The sequence below is a fragment of the Cheilinus undulatus genome, linkage group 2 (assembly GCF_018320785.1).
Source record: "Cheilinus undulatus linkage group 2, ASM1832078v1, whole genome shotgun sequence".
In the NCBI taxonomy this organism is placed as follows: domain Eukaryota; kingdom Metazoa; phylum Chordata; class Actinopteri; order Labriformes; family Labridae; genus Cheilinus; species Cheilinus undulatus.
The window spans coordinates 30,184,334-30,203,961 of NC_054866.1; the positions used below are offsets into that span (position 1 = coordinate 30,184,334).

General features: G+C 38.5%; 1 protein-coding gene across 1 annotated transcript in view; it reads left to right on the plus strand.

Moving 5' to 3' along the window:
* rsrc1 (arginine/serine-rich coiled-coil 1) overlaps window positions 1-19,628 on the plus strand; it is a 201,786-nt gene that overhangs the window by 69,609 nt on the left and 112,549 nt on the right. Inside the window, exon 5 of the mRNA XM_041800236.1 lies at window positions 337-373. Coding sequence (XP_041656170.1) covers window positions 337-373 — 37 coding nt within the window. The remainder of the gene's footprint in view (window positions 1-336; window positions 374-19,628) is intronic.

A 19,628-nucleotide genomic window follows, 5' to 3' on the forward strand; every position in this document is an offset into this window, starting at 1 on the left:
AATAAGCTCAGAGTTATTTCTCTTTCCCTTGAAATTATTATTATTACGGCTTCCATCAGTGAGGTGACAATATTAGTTAACCTCTGCGTGTTATTGACACAAACACACAGTAAAAGGTTTCAATTAGAATAATCCTGGATTATTTTCTGATATCTTTATTTCTTTCTTAATGTAGTATTTTTCAGTGATTCATTAACTAGTTCATCTTTATAATCACCCTGTATGTACTAAACTAAACAATATGAATTTCTTTACTGTTTTAAGTAATTTCTAATTCAATGATGTTTGGTGTGTACATGTTATTTACAGCGAGGGAAATGTGTTGTTGTGTTGCAGGGATGCCGGGAGCATCAAAGGAGGATTAGAACATCTGGTAAGTTCCTTTTGACAGCCCCTCTTTAATCCCCCATACACACAAATACAAAAACACACACAGACACTTTGATATCTGCATTTCTAATAAAACCCCTGGAATTGGAGCTGAATACCTGCAGCTCACAGGCAGGGAGGGAGAGACAGAAAAAAAACAGGGTTAGAGGGAAGGAAGCATGTTCCCTAGGGTCCAGTCTAGCTTTCATATTAGTGTTTCATTTATTCCTGATTCTGCCCATACGCACACATGGATTGTTCAATCTTTCACTTTTTTTTTTTTTTTTTAATTTGCAAGATTTTCATGTCTGCATACCTGTTTGCACACATATGCACAAAAGGTGGATTTTTTTTTTTTTACCTCTCAGACATCCACACCCACCCTCCCTCCTCTCTCCTGGCAGCATGAGGCCTTTCCTCCATCTTCTCCCATCTATGAATGGAGGGCCTGCTGGAAACACTCTCCTGGGACGGCCTTGAAAAATTTAGTAGCCGACGTTTCCAGCGTTTTCTATCGCTACTAGCTTTAATATGGGGTCAGAGTGCCGTGCAACAAAGTGAAAAGGTTCTCTCTCCTCTTTTTGGGTGGGAAGGAACCAAGGTTTGATGTGCCCTATATTCCAGGGGATGAATTATAGACAGGGGTCAGCGAGGGTCCCGGCTCTCTGTGGATGTCACATGCCCTCCCTCCCTTGCCTCGCTGCATACTAAAGCGCAGCTCCTGGCACCCTACGCAAATGACCCCCCGCCCCGCCACGCGCTACGCAAATGACCCTGAATATGCCACACAAATGAGTGACCCTGAAATTTCAAACAGTTCATAGTAACTCTTGAGCAAGGGCAGAGGAGATAAGGTTGACCTCAGATTTCAGCGTTGTCCAGCTTAGCTGCCGAGCTGGTCCTTCATTTGGTTAAGGACTGTTTTTTTAAAATTGGGAGTAGGCTTATGAGTTAATTTGTCTCTGATTCATTCACAATTTACCTTTAAATGGAATGAAATGCACCCAAAATGTATTTTACAGAAAGCACATTCAGTATGTATTTATATGTGCTGCAATTAAAGTTATAATTAAGGTTATCATGATAACATAATTTTTAACTTTGAACAGTATTAATACCTTTTATACCAGAGCAACAAAAGAAAGTCCATGCCCCCCTAGTTTTGGTTTTTTCTTGTGATCAGCTATCAAAAAATGCGAGGATTGTTGTGCACACAGTTATACACCTTGACCTTGTTTTAGTATACAAACATTTCCAGCATGTCTCTATAACTAACTGGCCCTCTCCAAAACACCTTTCTTATGGCATAGATGTAGTTTTTTTTAGCCTTTTTTCTTTTTTTTTCTTTTTTTTTTACTATTGATTATCAAAACAATGTATATTTTAACATTTAAAAACATGTGGTTTAGAAAACCAGTTATATATCCAACATTTTGACGTCCATTATTATAATAAACTTTGTAGTCAAATTAATTGAGCCCTTTTTACATGTGCAACACATGCGTGGTAGGATGATTACTTTTCAGCACATGATTATACAGCACTACAGCCTCGTTTAAGTGCATGGATTTCTCTCCAATAATTCAGACACTTAATAACCTGAAGCCCAGTAAATATAGTGCATATTACAGTAATTGTCCAGTTTGGGTTTGCAGATGTCTCTGTGTGGGTCTGGAGGTGTGATTGATGTTGTCCTCCATAAGAGGTGGTGTGAATTATTCAAGAGAGGATTACATGCATAAACAGCATGAATCAATATGTGTATTGGCAGTTGTATCTTGGCAGACATTAGTCAGTTTGTGTCTCATGTTCAGATGAGTGAACCTCTTAAAGGCAAGTGGAGGAATGTGAAGTAGTTTCATAAGATAGAAGTGATATTGCAATATAATGTGCAGGCAGTTACATCTACAGTGTACACACTAAAAACCAAAACCTAGATCAACTTTGATACACAGTTTTTTATACTTACGTAAGTCACCTTTATGTGTGTGTGTATATATATATATATATATATATATGTATGTATATATATATATATATATATATATATATATATGTATAAACTACATATATTAATATATGATACAGTAATTCTGAGATTTATGCTGTATCAGGGGTTCTTAACTCCCCATGGGGTTTGCAACAAATAAAATTCAACTCATAACATTCTTTTAAGATTCATATATTTTGAGGATAATTTTTTGGGCTTTCATACCGGGCACCTCAGTAAGTAGAATTGGTTGTCCCGCGGTCGGAAGGCTCCTGTAGTCACATGCCAATGTGTCCTTGGGCAAGACACTTAACCCCAGTGTGCATCCGCTGCTTACACATGGCTGCGTGTAAATGGGTATGGATACGAAGGAATGGGATTAGCTAATTAGAGGTGTAACCGTACAAAAAAAATTTCAGTTCAGTTCGGTAATAAATAAAATAAAAACAAATAAAATAAATAAATAGAATTTAATTTTTAATTTTTCTAATTTTAATTATATTAAAATAAATTGGGCTGAATGAATTACATTTTAATTATTAATAATGCAGCAACCTCCTTCCAAAAGTTCTTCAATGATTAAAAATATTAATAAATAGATACATTTTTGAATTACTAGGTTATTTTAATTAATATATATTGACATATTTATACCCATTCTTTAAACACTAAAATTTCCCAGCCAAGTTGAACGTATCATCATACAACTGTGTGTTAGCTTGTTAAGTATGCTAATTAGCATCTATTCTGCTGATTTCAACACAGACTTCAGCACTGGATTACTTTTTAACCAATGGGACCCACTACAAAGTTTGGGAGAACTTTTCACAGCCCATCTTGGCAGATAAAGAGGGTAGAGCCGTGTGAAATCTGAGGGTAACTTTACCTATGACGCTGCTGCAGACATGATGGAGTCTCCTCTCCCCCTGCTCGGAGGGTGACAGTTGAAGGTTAGAATTGATTTGATTCACAGAGCCAGAGCACCAGTGTCATAATAAAAATGATCTTAAATAATAGGAAATTCATAACTGGCTGGTGAGACTTTTTGTTGTTCCTCCTCGTTACAGTGGCGTTCTTGTTTGAGTGGTGCTTTTCAAATGCTTTGATTGGTCCACTGGACGAGTTGCTGTCAGCGACAGCTGCTGAATAATGTCAGCACTGTTGTTGTTGTCTTTGTCCACTGTTGTATTTTACTGGAAAAACAAAGTGTCCCTAAACAGGACACTTTTATCTGGGAATATTCAGGCTGTTGCTGACATTTGCTGTGGTTGTGCGGTTGCCAGGACAGTGTGACAGTGAGTTGTTCTCTGGTTTTCTGTATGTGAGCTTCGTTCCACGTGTATCCGTTCGGTATGTGTATTCATACCGTACTGAATCAGTACGGTATGAATACACATACCTTTTTACCCCTATAGGTAATACAGATGCCAATTCTCTATAGCAGCATCTGCCATCAGTGTGTGAATGTGGAGTAAATGGAGCAAAAGGGTGTGAATAATGATTAACACTGGAGGCTTTTATTTTGATAGACTTGGCAGAAATAAAACTTTCAGTGGTGATTTTCCTAAAGTTTAACGTCATGTTGCTAACAGACAGGAAGGATTAAACTGTTTCTCTTTGTAGAGAGACAGTCACAGTCTGTTGTTAAATGATCCAGGACTAAAGACAAGTGTAATATGGATTAAAACACACCTTCAGAAGGTAAGATTTTTGTTCCTGCTGCATCTGGTTCAAGTGAAAAATAGACCAGCACTCACACATTTAGCCTGCCCCTTGACCTTTTGTTGAACTGTGTTGGCTTGCTCTGTGCCATTTTCTAGCTCCAGTCTCTCTGTTATGATGCTTTAAATGATCCATAGGCCTCTGTAGCTGATAGGTTTGGCAAATTAACCTCATAAGGAACAAAAAAAAAAAAAAAAATTCAAATGACTGTTAACTTTCAATGAAGGCAGTGACATCAGCTAACAACAGACTGTACTGATAAGAACTGCTCTGTGATTTTACAGGATTGTAGTGTTAGGGGCGCAGGGTCATTCCCCATAGCAGCTGGTGATCAGCTTCTATATTTGCCCTGTCCAAACAAAACCCAGCCAGGAAAGAGAGGAAAAACTTTCTAGCAGTCTAAATCCAAATTCAGTCACACGTAGATCTTAGTGTTGTTTATGTGTATGTTAAGACTTGAATTTTTGATTTCACCTTACAGAGATTTCAAGTGCTGTGGGCTGTGTTTTAGTGTACAATAATACCATGTACCAACAGCATGCGATTTGAGACACACTACAAGCCTCTTTTCTAAAATTACCCTGCTCCCCTTATTGTGACAGTCTGTTTTAGAAACAGACAGAAGAACTAGACATCAACATTCGATTCCTCAATAAATGATAAATGAGTTCTTTTTTAAAATGTAGACAAACCATGATGAAAAATGAAAGTAATTTTCTTTCTTTCAGAGCTACAAACAGAGCTCTAACATGCTGACAGACAGTGAGCTCAGTGGAGGATTAAATAAAAAAAGTGACCCTTTTTTATTTTTCTCATACTTTAACATTAAATTCTCCCAATTAAACAACAGCTTTAACAGCAGGCTGCCTCACTGAGACAATGCCAACAAAGTGCTAGAAATAACACAATTTACTCAGGTGTAAAAAAAAAAAAGTTAACCAAGCTGTAATGCAAACCTTAGATTTCTCTCCTTCAAACTCACTTTAATGTTTAAGGAATGAGGATGAACAAAGAAACAAACTCAGGTGAGGTAGGTGTGTTGGTCCTGTTTTAAACTCTACAAACTGTCCCATACATTCTGTCAGAATTTACAGATAATAGATCGGCTTCAAATACCGGCAGATAATAATCTAGCATTCCTATAACTGCATGTAATGAATGAAGAATGTGGGGGAAAACCTCTACAAAAATATTTAACTATTATCATTACTGTTGATTTTTATGACAGAAATTATGAGTGTTTTTTTACTGAAAAGACAACTGAAATAAATATACAGCAGGGTTATTATTGATGTAATAAAGGAACCATGTGTTCCATGTTGTTTTTGATATTATTGTTATGTGCAAGGGATATAAGAGACTTTTCAAAAGGGTCATGCCAGAGGATAATGCTATATGGGGGTCTATAAAGGCAAAGCATGGGAGGTCCTATCCCAGATAAACTTCTACACAATAATGTCCTTTCTATACATGATACTGCAAATATGAGTGTATTTGTGTACATGTTAGCTTTCCTAGCAGGGCTACTGCAGCCAGTTAGCATGTGAGTTCTGTATTGTTTTTGCATTAAGTACACCTGTAGGTAAAGCCTATATCATGTTTACATTTTTGCTCAGGGTAGCTTAGGAGTTAAACTCCCACATTAACACAAACACACACTGGTACACTCACCAGTGCATTGCATATTTTGAATTTATGGGTGTGTTTATGCTTATAAGAAAGATTGCACCCCTGCAGTCAGCTGCCTGGGGAGTGCAAGACTCTGATTACGATTCGGGACAGAGAGTGGTAAATAAAGAAGCCCGTCTCCCTCTGAGGTAGAGTTGCCATGCTGTTCCAAGTGTCCCTCTCCCCTCTATACCTCACACACATCTCCCTGTGGATTTCTAAGCAGGCATTTATGACTGTGTTGATGTGCCGTTCTGAAGATTAGTGCTTCAACCATGTTGATACATATCATCATGTCTCAAAGTCATCCTCTCTTTACCTTGAGCCTTTTAATATTTACAGAGGACACTGATTCTTATTTTTAATTTAAATGATTTGCAATAGTTGTTCGTTGCTGTTTTATTGTTTGCTCATAACAAGAAAAATTTTCCACACTGATGTGACAATCAAGCTTCTGTTCAAATAAATCTCACGCTTGATTTTTCATGATGAATACTAACGTTACCTCCTGCTGTTAAGTTAACAGTCTGAGTGAATGACTGCTGCAGTAATTAGGTGGGCAATTAAGATTTATGTGGTTTGAGGTTTGTTTTATTGTTCCTGTTTTGTTTTTGCATTTCAGCAGATTGACTGAAGGCATATCAGTAGCAAAGCAGAAAAAAAGACTGAAGTTAATTGCTCCCAGTGCTCAGCATTAGTTTCTGCTTTTGTACACACAAACACACAGGCATATCCCTGTCAAAGCGCACACACATGAACACACACATGCAAGTTAGAGTTGGAGGATTCTTTGCTCTGGGAGAAACAGACTGATGGTGAGAAGCGGTGGCCTACAGCAGCTAATCAGTCCACATGCACAGCTTCTTAGAGCGAGCGAGAAGAAAGCCAGCAGCTCAATCAATACACGACGAATCAGCATCATCAGGACTTCTGGCTCAATCAGCAGCTGGAGCCATCGCTCCAGCATGCTCACACTGCCTGGGGAGGGAGGGAAGAAAGAGAGGAAAGAGGGAGAAATACATCATTCAAACAGGGATTAGAAGAGAGAAGGTGTTTGGCGATCAGCTCAGGGTTGCAGGTTAAATTTAGGTTACCATTAACAGAAATGACAAATCTGAGTGGTCATGGAAAATTTGCATTGATTTGTTGTAGAAATTCTTGTTAAAGTAGTATAGAAATATACTGAATATAAATTCTTAAATAAATGCGATGTTGGAGGTTCAAAAAGACCGGTAGTTTAGCCAGTTTCATGCAGTAAATCGGGCAAACATCAAGGCACTCTTGCTCTAAATTCTACATAAAGAAATAGTTGTCCCTGTTTGATTCTTTAATACTTTTCTATACCATTTTAAGGATTATATTGGAAAGAACCAAAGGCCAAATTAACTACATACATTTCATAGGAGTAGTTCGGTCATGCGCCATGTGCGTGGGTGGCCTGGGATCAAGTCTAGCTCGTGGCTTTGTCACTGCATGTCATTCCCTACTCTCTCATCCCTGTTTCCAGCTCCATCCACTGTCCTATCTCTCAAGTAATGGCAAAAACAAAGGGACAAATAAATGGTTCAAATCCCTTGAATATAGTTACAAAAATATAAATTGAAGGCAGAAGATTTTACTATTTTCAAACACTTTTACTGTCAAAAAAGAACTATCGTTAATGAAATATGGTGGGAAAACGCAGTAAGCTGCATAAAATAATACTAGAGATGTGAGGTAGTTCCACACCTTACTACGTCCACCTTCTTTGGCCATCGGTTAAAAAAAAAAAAAAAAAAAAAGCAACCTAAAACAACGAACAGTAAGACATAAATATGCTTTGGCAGCAAAAAGGCATTAAGTAGTTTTTTTATGTTTACAGCTTGTACACTCCCTGGCCACTTCATCAGACTAAACATTACTTTTAAAATGTTGTTGTCTGACAGAAAGCTGATAATTCTTCCGAATGCTTCTTATTGAGGTGGTAGTGGCTGTTGGTGTGAGGAGCATCATATTTAGGAGTCTGAGATATTTTGCCAACCTCACTCACATGCACCAGAGGGTCAGAATATTAGGAACACCTCTTACAACCACAGCAACACTCACTATAATCTCAGTAATAAACATTTTGGAGAATGATGTGTCTGTTGGAAGTGGTTGGTGAGTGTATTTAAAAGTAATGATCTATAAATAACCAACTTTTTCAGACAAAAATGTAATAAATATGTTTATTTTATGCTAAAAAAGGAAGTGTAGAGAACAAATTGTTGCAGTGGAAGGCTAGACTCACTTCAGGGATATCTGGTGTCATTTCATTGTCCCCCGGTGAGTTGAAAAGTTTACTGAGGCAAATCGCCTTGTTGGCCTACTGACAGATCAACAGCAGCAGCTGTAGTCAGGGCACCAAGAATGTGGCTAACCTTACATCAGTTGACCTCAAACCTGAAAGTAGACACTGAAGAGAGTCCAGAGGTCAGGAGAATATTTAATCTTTCTCTTTTCTTTTCTTTCTTCTGTCCCTGTTGTCAGACTTTAATAGTCTCATTCAGAACCTTCTCTTAATCTCTCACTGTATCTCTTTCTCATTTTTGTTTTTCTTTGTCTCTGTCAGTCTCTCTAGTATGATTGTACAGGATAAAGAGGTGCAAACAGCTCAGAGAGCGAGAGAGAGATTCTGGGGAGATAAAGGCGAGGGAGTGAGGGGAGGGGGATGTTGATAATCTGCAAACAGATTTCCATGCTTATTACACTAATGATTTCATGATATTTGATGTGTCGGTGAGGGGGAAGATGTGGAAGCACGGGTGGAGGCTGGGGAGGAGGGGGTGGTCTCTTTCTCTCTCTCATCTCAACGGCGCAGCTAAATGATGGAGTAATTTGAGTGACCTCTGACTTGGGGAAGGCCCAGACGTAATTGCATGTCATTCTGGCGAGGGAGGAGGAAGAAGAGGAGGGGGCACCTCAAAACACCAAGTATCCCCCATCTCTGTGTCTCTCTCATTTCTTGCATATCACTTGTCGTTTTTTTCATGTGTCCCACAGTGCTTTCTTGCTGTCCATTTGCCTCACAACAGTTCACTCAGTGAGTGCTCCCAAAAAAGAAAAAAAAACACCCCTCCCCAAACAAAAAGAAAGATTGCATTAATTTCCAAATGATGGTATTACATTAAGCAGCAAGATCTCATATATCAAATCGGGAGAACTACTCCCTTACTGTATGTGCTTCATCTTAATGGTATCGCTGGATGTCAAGGGCATGGAGGAAATTAAATCGGAAAGTGCAGATAGACCAAAGAAGATATTATCTCTGGATGATTGCAGTTTTGATAGGTATTCCAGTGAATTTCATTTTCTCCGGATGGGGAGAAGATGAGTAAGCCTGCACATTTGCTCATTTTTCTTCTACATGATTTATGTGAGTTGAGTATAAAACTCACCCCCACCCCCCTCACCCTCACTGCCTCCCCCTTTATCAGGAATACATGCAAACACATAGACACATGCGCATGTGGTAAATTACTGCCTTTTGAGGTGTATGTTGGCCGGGCCAGTTAACATGAATGTGTGCATGCATACGTCTCGCATGCAGGGAGGTTTAGTGCGTTAGTGTGCATGTGCATGTTTTTGTGTGTGAGATAGCAGCAGAGCCATCAGCAGGAACGATTCCAGCAAGACGGGGTGGGGTGTGAGGTGGGGGGGTGTCATTATTCAGACTTGTTTACATTCTAAATACGTAATGAAATCTTGTTGGTAATAATGATGGGAATAAAAGTTTGGGAAATTGTAAAAGTGGTGAAGTTTGAGAAATGAGCCCCGGCCTGTGAAATAGCATTTGGGGGCAGGAAACGACATTATTATGCAGTGCTCCTGCCTGCCTGAGACATGAAGATGAACTGCTGGCGGGCCATAAAATGCTGTTAGCCCTAGCCTGAAGTATGGCACATTGTAAAAGAGGCCTGATCCCATATTGCCATTATATATAAAAGTATAGCCATACACAACATTATTTTTCATATAAGATGAGCTCGGATGCAGTGGCCCAGGCCCCCAAATTCAAACACTGATAGGCAGATTTTTCCCCCCTCTTCTTATAAAATATATAAATAAACATATTGCCATGGAACCCATCTCTGCCCTGATCTTATAGACCTCGATATTAAAAACAGAAATATTGCATTTTCTAGGGGCTCTGTTTTCCCCTGTCCTCTTTTGGGTCTGGGATATATCTCTGTGTTTGTTTGTTGGAAGGATGGGAGGGAGGCAAGGAGGAGGAGGAAAAGATGAGGAGGAAATGGAAACAGATGAAGACTTTAAAAACATAATGAGATGAATATTGAGCATTTCCACTCCAGCATAAAAAGAGTTATTTGAGGTGGGCGTCTGTGTGTGTGGGAGTGTGTGTATATATTGAGACTGTTTATTGACAGATAATAATGGATACAGGGGCTCAATTAGGATTAATGTTACAGTAGATGGACTGATGATGTCATTGAGGTCCCATGTTTCTCAAGTTAAGGTTTAGGACACATCTGAAACTGCCAAGTGAGTTCACTTTAACCCATTTTTTTACTATTGCAGTCAGTCTTATACCATTCATCATATTAATATGACTTCAGTTTGAAATAAATAAAGGTGTCCCAACTTTTTCCTTTGAGTTTTGTTATTCCCTAAAAACTATAATGGATGTTTTTGGAAGACGCAAAACACTGGGAAGCCTGGAATCTTTTCTGTTCTTTTTCCATGATAGAGGCCAGTCATTTAAATGGGCTATTATCTGCTTCCAAAAATATTTTAAAGCTCCTGTGAGGATTTTTAGCTGGTTATGAAAAAGGCTGGAATTATTATTGATACCATAGATATTTTCAAGCTTTGCTGCATCAAAAAGGTTTACCAGGCCATGTAATAACACTCAAAAATAAAGAAATATGTGCTTTACAATGTTTGTAGAAGATTTTTTTGTTACCACATTCATACATTTACACTTAAACATCATGCTGACTTTTAACAGAAGAGCCAAATTTAACCAATCAAACAGCTTTTTATACATGTGTATGAGGGTAAGCCTTAGCCTCAAAAGTTATTGATGTTGTGAGCCTTTGCAGTAGGGATGCACAGTACCAGCTTCATATTAGAAGATACAAACATTTCTGTGGATATTTACAATACTGTCAGCTTTTAATAATTCGCTTGAAACATTTCAGAGTTGGTCTTAACTCCCGACATGTAATTTTAACTTGGAGTGTTGGGACTTATTTAACAATGAATGGACTTGAGCTTGTTTAGTTCTTTTGTAGTCATCTACTCAAAGCACTGAAACACTGCAGGTCACACCCTTTCACTTCTCTTTCGCACACTGATCAGTGATGGCAGAGGTTGCTATGGAGAATTGGCTAATTCTGTTAAAACACATGAGTGTTTAGATGTGATTTAGATGCATTTATATGTGTTTGGACGTGTTTAGATGTTACGTATTGTACCGTGATCACTGCTGGGATTGCTTTGCTCATGTTTCTGATATATTATTGTTGTTTTCATGTTAAACATTTCTGCACCATGATATTGTTATCTACTAAATTGGTCAGTAGGGGATGGTTGTACAATAATAGGGAGAGTCAAGACTCGTAGCTCTGTGTCGGTCTCTTTGCTCCATGACTGCCATAACACACTTGACCATACCACAGTTGTTCAATCTGTCAGTCTTCAGTCAGTATGAAAGGTGCTTTGCACTAAATTATTAAATGATAAATACCTCAAATTTATACCCTAAGTGAAAAGAAATAACACAATGACAACGACATTTAAAAGCTGTTTTAAAGGAGTTTTTAATATCCGTCATTTTATATGTTGCTCTTTTGAGCTGTAGAGTTGTAGCAGGGCTGAGTTGAGCTGCTTGTAAGATTGTTAACTATGTGAGCTGATAAAAGGGTTAAACTTAAAGGGATACTTCAACATTTTGGCAAATTTGTCCATTGCCATAATTCCTATAGTTTTAGTAATAGATTTGTTTCCTTTAGTTGTTGGTGCAAGCTGTTTTTAGATCTGGGGGGACCGATATACCAGCTGCACAGCTAACACCGGAACTACACTCCAGGCATGGCTGCTGCACTGTGTCACTCCACTCAGTGGTTAACTCAAAAAATAGTTCCCAGTATTTGCTTCATGTGTTGTAATGTTACATAATTATACATTATTATTTCATAGCGTGGTGAATGTACAGGTCACAACTTGTCCACGAGAGCATTTTGGAGTTGTTGGATTGTGGGATTGTGGGATTGTGTATTTGATGAGTTTGATGAGGGAAGCAAAAAATACTGTCTGCTTCCACAGCGTTAGCTGTGCAGCTGGTATATCAGTCCCCCCAGATCTAAAAACAGCTTGCACCGACAACTAAAGGAAACAAACCTATTACTAAGACTATAAGAATTATGGCAATGGGCAAATTTGCCAAAATGTTGAAGTATCCCTTTAACATAAGGATGACCTCATGCTCTTTTTCCCACTTCCTCAACTATTGTAAGATAGCTCAACTTCCTAGAATCGACTGAAATGTGGTAATTGTCAGTTTAATGGTAAAAGTATATGAAGAAAAGCACATGGATAGATTCTGTCAGTGGAGTTTGTTTCTCTCTGCCCAGTCCTGACTTCAGACATGTTGTTTTGTGCTTTATAAAAGGATTAAACCATTAACTGAGAGAGCGGTCTGACCATTTGACCACATTCTGGTCAAACAGGGCCTTTCTGACCTGCTCTGCCTTCTTTAACAGGCATCAATTTATCTCCTGACCCCTCACACTTTGCTGTGTCTGCTCAGCCTCAGGACCAATAACAATAATAATCCTAACACTCCCTTTTGACCAGAGCAAGACTACAAATAGATGAAATTTCCCCCACGCAGAACCTCATTATACACAGCGTAAAATTGTTTTTGCCAAGCCAAGTGAGAGTTGTTTATTTTTCTGATGTGATGTGTTTATTTTTGACTAATGGGACAGACACCAGGCCCTTAGGCTCAGCTGAGCGAGTCTTTTAGCATGTCTGTCATCACTGTGCTGAGGTAAGTGGACAGGCAGGGGCCCTGCTGTCAGTGAACTACCCTTCCTGTCACATCTAGAGGAAGAGTTAGGATTGATAAGAGGCAAAAAACACATACCTAATTGGATTGTTAAAGGTTAAAAAGGAAAGAAAATGACAGATCAGTGAAAATCATTAGCTTTTGTTGATATCATTTTGTTGGGATGCTGTCTTTAGATGTGTTGTTTTATTCTAAGCATTGTAATAGAAGAGTTGCCTCCAACAGGTGCTACATATGACCATATGAGAAATAGCATAAGGAAGAACTGATTAGATTGTGGGAGTGATCCAGATCACCATCTGGATCCAGGAATTTTTAAAAGGATTCTGCACTATTGGGAGATAGGGCTAATGGTTGAGGTCTGTGCTGTCCGAGTGCTTTTCTAGTTTTTGTTGTCATCAAGTTTTCCAAACTTTATTTGATGTACTTTAAGCTTTCATTATGTACCTTAGAATAATAATAAATAAAGTATAAATCTTCATATACTTTGTACATAGAGCAAAAATGTTTTCCTTGTGTTTGAGTTATGCCAGTTTTCAACCGGTATGGTATCTCAGGTGTTAGCAGCGAGAATTAAAGAGAATTTGAGGCTATAATCAGAATTTGTCTGTTTCTCTGCCTCACTGCACTACACCTGAGCACCTGTAGGGGAATTAAAAGGATTGCAAATGGTTTGTTTAACAGTTCTTCAGTGAAGTGTGCAGTTATTCCTCCCTCTGTCTGCTCTCTTATGGTTAGATCTGATCCTGTCCATCTCTGGTCCCTTTGCTTCTCTCTATTATCTTATTCACCTTCATCATTTTTTTGGATCTTTTCCACTTCTCCTTTTCCATACTCTTCCTTCCTTTGTTTTCTGTACATTTGAAAAAGGCACCCACTTCTCTTTCTTTATAGTGAAATAATCTAAAGCCCCTATGAGAAACAACACACCCCTATCTTACACACACCCACTCACCCACATCTCCGTGTGTCATGTTTGTTTGTGTGCATCGGAAAGACACAGTTCTAATTGAGGGGCAAAGCCACTTCAGATGCACCGGGTGTGTCTCTCCCAGTGGGGGGGAGCACAGATCTGCCTCTGGGGAGAACAATTAATGCCTTTTTATTGTTTACTAATGAATTACACACAGAGGAAGGAAGCACACGTGTGTGAATCAGAGGCAAAAACAGAGAATGATAGAAGGTAATAATATGCATTGCCCCGTGTGTGTGCACATGCATTTGTGTGATGGTTCCTTATCATGATGTTTACTCAAGTGTTTATTGACTTCTAAGTCTGTTTCTCATAGCTTTTGATGACAATTAGGTATCTATATACATTTATTTTATTTTGGCCTCTTTGAGAGGACGTAGATGCTTGTCTTTTCTGTGGCTCTCTCTCTTTTAAATGTAATTTAAAGGTAGTATAATACAGCCTGTGTCCATTGCGCCGTCTTTTGCACTGGCAGTGTCCATTTTTAATGCAAAGCCAGTAAAGTCCAGTGTTTTTACTGTTCTTGTGTCTACAGCTGTGTTATGTTGCTGCTCTCTTAGCGTTCTTAGTTGAGGCTTTTGGAAAAGCACTGCACTCATCACTGTCGCTCCTCCTGAGGGGGCAGGACCTCTAATATCAGCTTGTCAACAACAACAATTGAAGTTAATCACTTTAGTCAAAGTATACTGTAGATTCTCCTGGTCAGATTTTGAGAGTGGTTGTTTCTCAGTCAAATTATAACTGGAGTTAAAAAAGAAATAGATTTGCACATATATTAAGCAAAGTCAAATTTTTTCAGTGAAACAATTAAATGGATGTTGATTTTAAGAAACTATATGTTTAAAAAAGTACGTTCATGTGGGTCTTGGCTCTCTCAGCTTCTCTTTGATACATCTAAGGGGGATCGGGGGAAAATGGTTTGGAACCACTGCTTTAAGCTCCTTTCAACCATTTTGTATTGCCTGGACTTTATGTCTTAAAAAGCTTGTAAAACACCAACAATGTAGTGCACAGTCAAGCTCTTAACATCCTTTTGTTTCAGGACAGCTTGGGCTTTAGGAATATATGTGCTGCAGTAATGCCACTTGAATTTAAAGAAATGAAAAAAAAAAAAAAAAGTATTACAAAACAGGCGTGTAAAGGTATGTGTATTTGAACCGTCCCGATTTGGTACGGGTCTCTCGGTACGGTAAAGACATGTACCGACAGATACATGTTGAATGAAGCTCACATACAGACGGAAAACCAGAGAACAACCCATTGTCACACTGTCCTGGCAACCACACAACCACAGCAAACGACAGCAACACCCTGAATATTCCCAGATAAAAAATCCTGTTTAGGGACACTTTGTTTCCCAGTAAAATACAACAGTGGAAAAGGACAACAACAGAAGCGCTGACATTATTCAGCAGCTGTGTCGCTGACAGCACGCCGTCCAGTGGATCAATCAAAGCATTTGAAAAAGCTCCACTCAAACAAGAACGTCACTGTAACGAGGAGGAACAACAAAAAGTCTCACCGACTGGTTATGACTTCCCCATGATCTTTTTATTATACCACTGGTACTCTGGTTTTGTGAATCAAATTAACTCTTAAACACATTCCTTCAACTGTCAGCCTCAGAGGAGAACTCCATCATGTCTGCAGCTGTGTCCAAGGTAAAGTTATCTTCAGATTTCACATGGCTCTAACTTATTTATCTGCCAAGATGGGCTGTGAAAAGTTCTCCCAAACTTTGTAGTAGGTCCACGGCTTGACATTAACTTTTTTGCTCACCAGCCATGGTGGCTAGTGGTTTTGCAGACTTACTGGCCACTCTGTATTTCCACTAGCCACAATTTTGGTGTTTGAAAACTATGAGCTATATGCCAAATTTGGTACAAAGGGTATGATATGACACACATGCTCTACTTTCCCTCTTCAATATGATCAATATCAGCTCTCCTCTTAATAAAGCACCTCTCCCTGTACACAGCACACTACAGAGATATGTCATACTTCGCTGTTAGAGACAGTCATCTAGGAGTCAAGACTCTTAGATTTTTATTTTCTTCAATGGATATTAAGTTTATGCTAATATTGAAATACTGTTAATTGGCTGTTTATTAAAAAAACTACAGGAGATTACAAGAAGATCTCTAATTTTCACTCTGACAAATCTCCAACAGAGAATGTTGAGTGTCAAACTTCTCCTGTCCTCTTCTCTATTCTCATTTAAACTGTGTGGTGGAAATGTGTGTATGCATATGTGTGTCTAAAATTAATTTAAAAATCTGTTTAAATAATAGATGACTTACATTTGGTGCATGCGGCTTACATTTGGAGAACATTAAACAACTGGACTGTCTGTTGTTTAATAATAGAGGGAAAAAAATTCCTGTTTAGTTGAATTCTGTTTGACTCCTAAGTGATAAGTTACAGACTTTTATCCTTCTGCCTCTGTTTCTCACTGCCTCAGCAAACTGATTTAAAGTTTTGGAGTTTCTCTCGTCTTTTACACCCGTTAATTATCAATAAATGGCAAATCATTGTACAAAGGAATCAAAGGTTTTAATAACGTTTAAATTATGCACGCATTTGCAGAGGTTCTATCATTTAGATAGCCCTTAACAAACAAAGAATATAGATGGAGAATTAATCAAACAATGTTCAGACAAACTACACACCCTGGCTCGCATGAGCAACAGAGACACACAGCTGGAGCGCACACACACACAAACGGCGCTGATGCGCTGATCCTCCATGGACATAGAGAAGCTTTAAAGCAGAAGGGGAAAGTTCAGGTCTGAGTTTATCCTCCAATATTCTGAAACATTTTCCCTAACAGAAAGAAACCTTCAGTCCACATTATCAACACGTCAGTGCGAGTGTGTATGTGTGTGAGTGTCGCGTTATGTGTGTCATGCAGCCCTTAAGCCCTTTGCGCTGCATAAAAATGCACGAATGGATGAAGAGACCAGCCTTTTCAGTTATTTTGGAGGAAAATTTGAGCCTTTATGTGCTGAATTGCCTCTCCGTAACAGGCCTAAATCATAAGGGCTAACAGACAAGCACAATCAGAGTGAAGCATAAGTTGTGACACTGATAAATTCAACCCGCCATTGTGGCTAGTTAGAGCTGCTACCCACCACGGTCGTAATCCACCTGCATTTGGCTAGTTGGCGGGTGTAAACATCAAGTCCTGAGTAGGTCCCATTGGTTAAAAAAGTAATCCAGTGCCGAAGTCCATGTTGAAATTGGCAGGATAGATGCTAATTAGCATGCTTAACAAGCTAACTTGAATGATGATGATGTGTTCAAATTGGCTGGGAAATTTTAGTGTGTAAAGAATGGGTATAAATATGCCAAAATATCAGTTAAAATAACTTAATAATGAAAAAATTATTTATTTATTAATATTTTTGTAAATTGAAGACCTTTTGGGAGGTTGCAGCATTATTGATAATTTAAATGTAATTTATTCAGCCTATTTGTTTTAATACAATTAAAAAACAATAAAAATTCTGTTATTTCTTCACTTTAATTAATTCTTCACGAAAATGTACCAAACCGTGACATCAAAACTGAGGTACATACTGAACCAAAATTTTTCCATCCTGTTACACCCCTATTACATACAGTAAACAATAATGACTTTTTCTGCATAAACTTTTACTCCCATCGCTTGGGGACCAAAAAGTAAAAAAACTGTGTCCTTCTATGACAAAGAGGAGTGTGAATCTCTCCTTCTCAAGGTAATTCGATTCGAATCTCGATTCACAGACTATGATTTAATTCAATGAGGATTAATTAAGATAGAGAATGATTCTGTCCTATTTGATTCATTTTTTAAATTTTTAAATTTTTTTTTATCTTATTTATGAAACAGACTAAATACCAGGCCTCCTGTGATAACATTCTGAAATTATGTTCAAGAAAGTTTTCATCACACCCAGGTGCTCAGGTGTCCTGACATTAAACTGGGAGATAACTATTAAAATGAGTTTTTACTGGTACATGTTCGTTCTTCTGTACTTGTAACTTCCTTAGCATTATTAATCCCAATAACAGTACAAACTAAATATCAAATTTTCCCAAGAAGCACAAATTAAAAAGAATTTAAAGTCACAAGGAGATTTGGATAGATAGAGCTCTGTGTGTCTGCAAGTACAAGAGAACAAGGGGTTAAAATAATATGGTAACAGTCAAATTAAAACATATACATTTTTTTTCCTTTCATAATTCCTCTTAATGTAAGTATTCAGTCTACCTATCGCAAAAACATCGTTATTTCCTTTCTCTGTGTATCTGACCTTGATTGTTTTCATTCTTGAATTAATTCACTGGAGAACAGCTGATCTCCAGCTCAGTGAAGTCCTCTCTGTTTAATATCACATCAGTGGGCTCAGATGTTTTGATTATGTCACCAAATCAATCACTCCTAACAACACGTTACAGTTGTAAACCCTGTAAATAAAGAGGCTGTTGTTACGGTGATAACTGAACACTTTTCAGAGTTATAACTCAGAAAAGTGTTTATGTTCGGGTCTGTTTGTGCTGCATTTAGCGTTAGCATCTTAGCTAAACTTTAGCTCCGTCATCTCAACAGGTGAGATTTATGAGCTGCTGTAGTTCTTAATCGCTTTTCTCCAAAACATACGGAAGGGAGTTATCCTTCCTTCATACAGTCCACATGACTTTTTCCTGAGGTGCAGAACTGTAGCTGAAAGACGTTGAGGCGACGACCAGTGAGACACATCCAGCTACATAGCGAGCTTCTACAGGGAACAGAACCCTTGTTTAAAGGTAAAAGGTCACTGTGGGTCACATGAGATTACAAACGCTGAGCCAGAGCATGGTGGAACGGGCTTTGAAAACAAGCAGCAGAGCCTCAATGAACTGATCTCTAATGTTAAAACTGGTCCAAAGACCAGTTTGTGCCGCATTTTTACCGACTGAGGGCTCTGTGGACCGATGCACTCGGTCCGCTGATGTCAAGATCTGTTAACCGATCCATATCGGGTTATCTTTACACCACTAATATTTACAAAAATTTCTTGTGTTTTTTTTGTATTGGCTCTCTTTTTGCTATTTCTCAGAGCAGTTCCTGTCTGCAGAGACACTGAAGGCCACATCACAGGCTCTCCGTCTCTCTTTCTGTCCAGAGTGTGTTAATCAGGCCGTCTCCATCATGATCTTAGCATTAAGGCATGTGCAGCTGGAAGAAGCATGGGTTGTCACAGCCCATCGCAAAGCATTGTGGGATACAAATGGTGGTTAGCATTAGCCACTAGCAACAGAAATGATCGAAAATGGATTTAGAATGTGTAAAAAGATGTTAAGTCTTGGTTTTACTAGTGTGGATTCAAATTACTTAAACTTCTCCAACTATTTCAGGAGACACAGAGTCTGCCAGCACAGAGCTCAGGTCTATCACTACTGATGGTTATACTACACAGACTTTTAATGTAGACTAGTCATAGAAAAAAGAAAACTCACTATTTTGGTTTCCTTCAAAGAGCACAGAAGTGGCAGCAGGGCGTGCTTTCAGTTACGTGAATAACCTTGCATGCCAAACAACAGATTTCCTCCTGTGGACATCACCAGTTGCAGTTTTAAAATACATTTTTTAGCTCTTGCATTTTAGTAGATTTACTTTGTTACTGTCCACCGATGTTTTTGCAAAAGTAATGCTAATGCCAAGATGGGATTCCCTTACCTTTTTAGGGGGGGGTGTTCCTTAATTGATTGAAAATATTAAGCACGTGGAACAACTGAAATTGACCTAGTAGATGCTATTGAGGGAATCTAAAAGAAGTGCTGGTTAAAAACGCTTTAAATTGGAGGTTATGGGTAATACCAGTGCCCAAAAA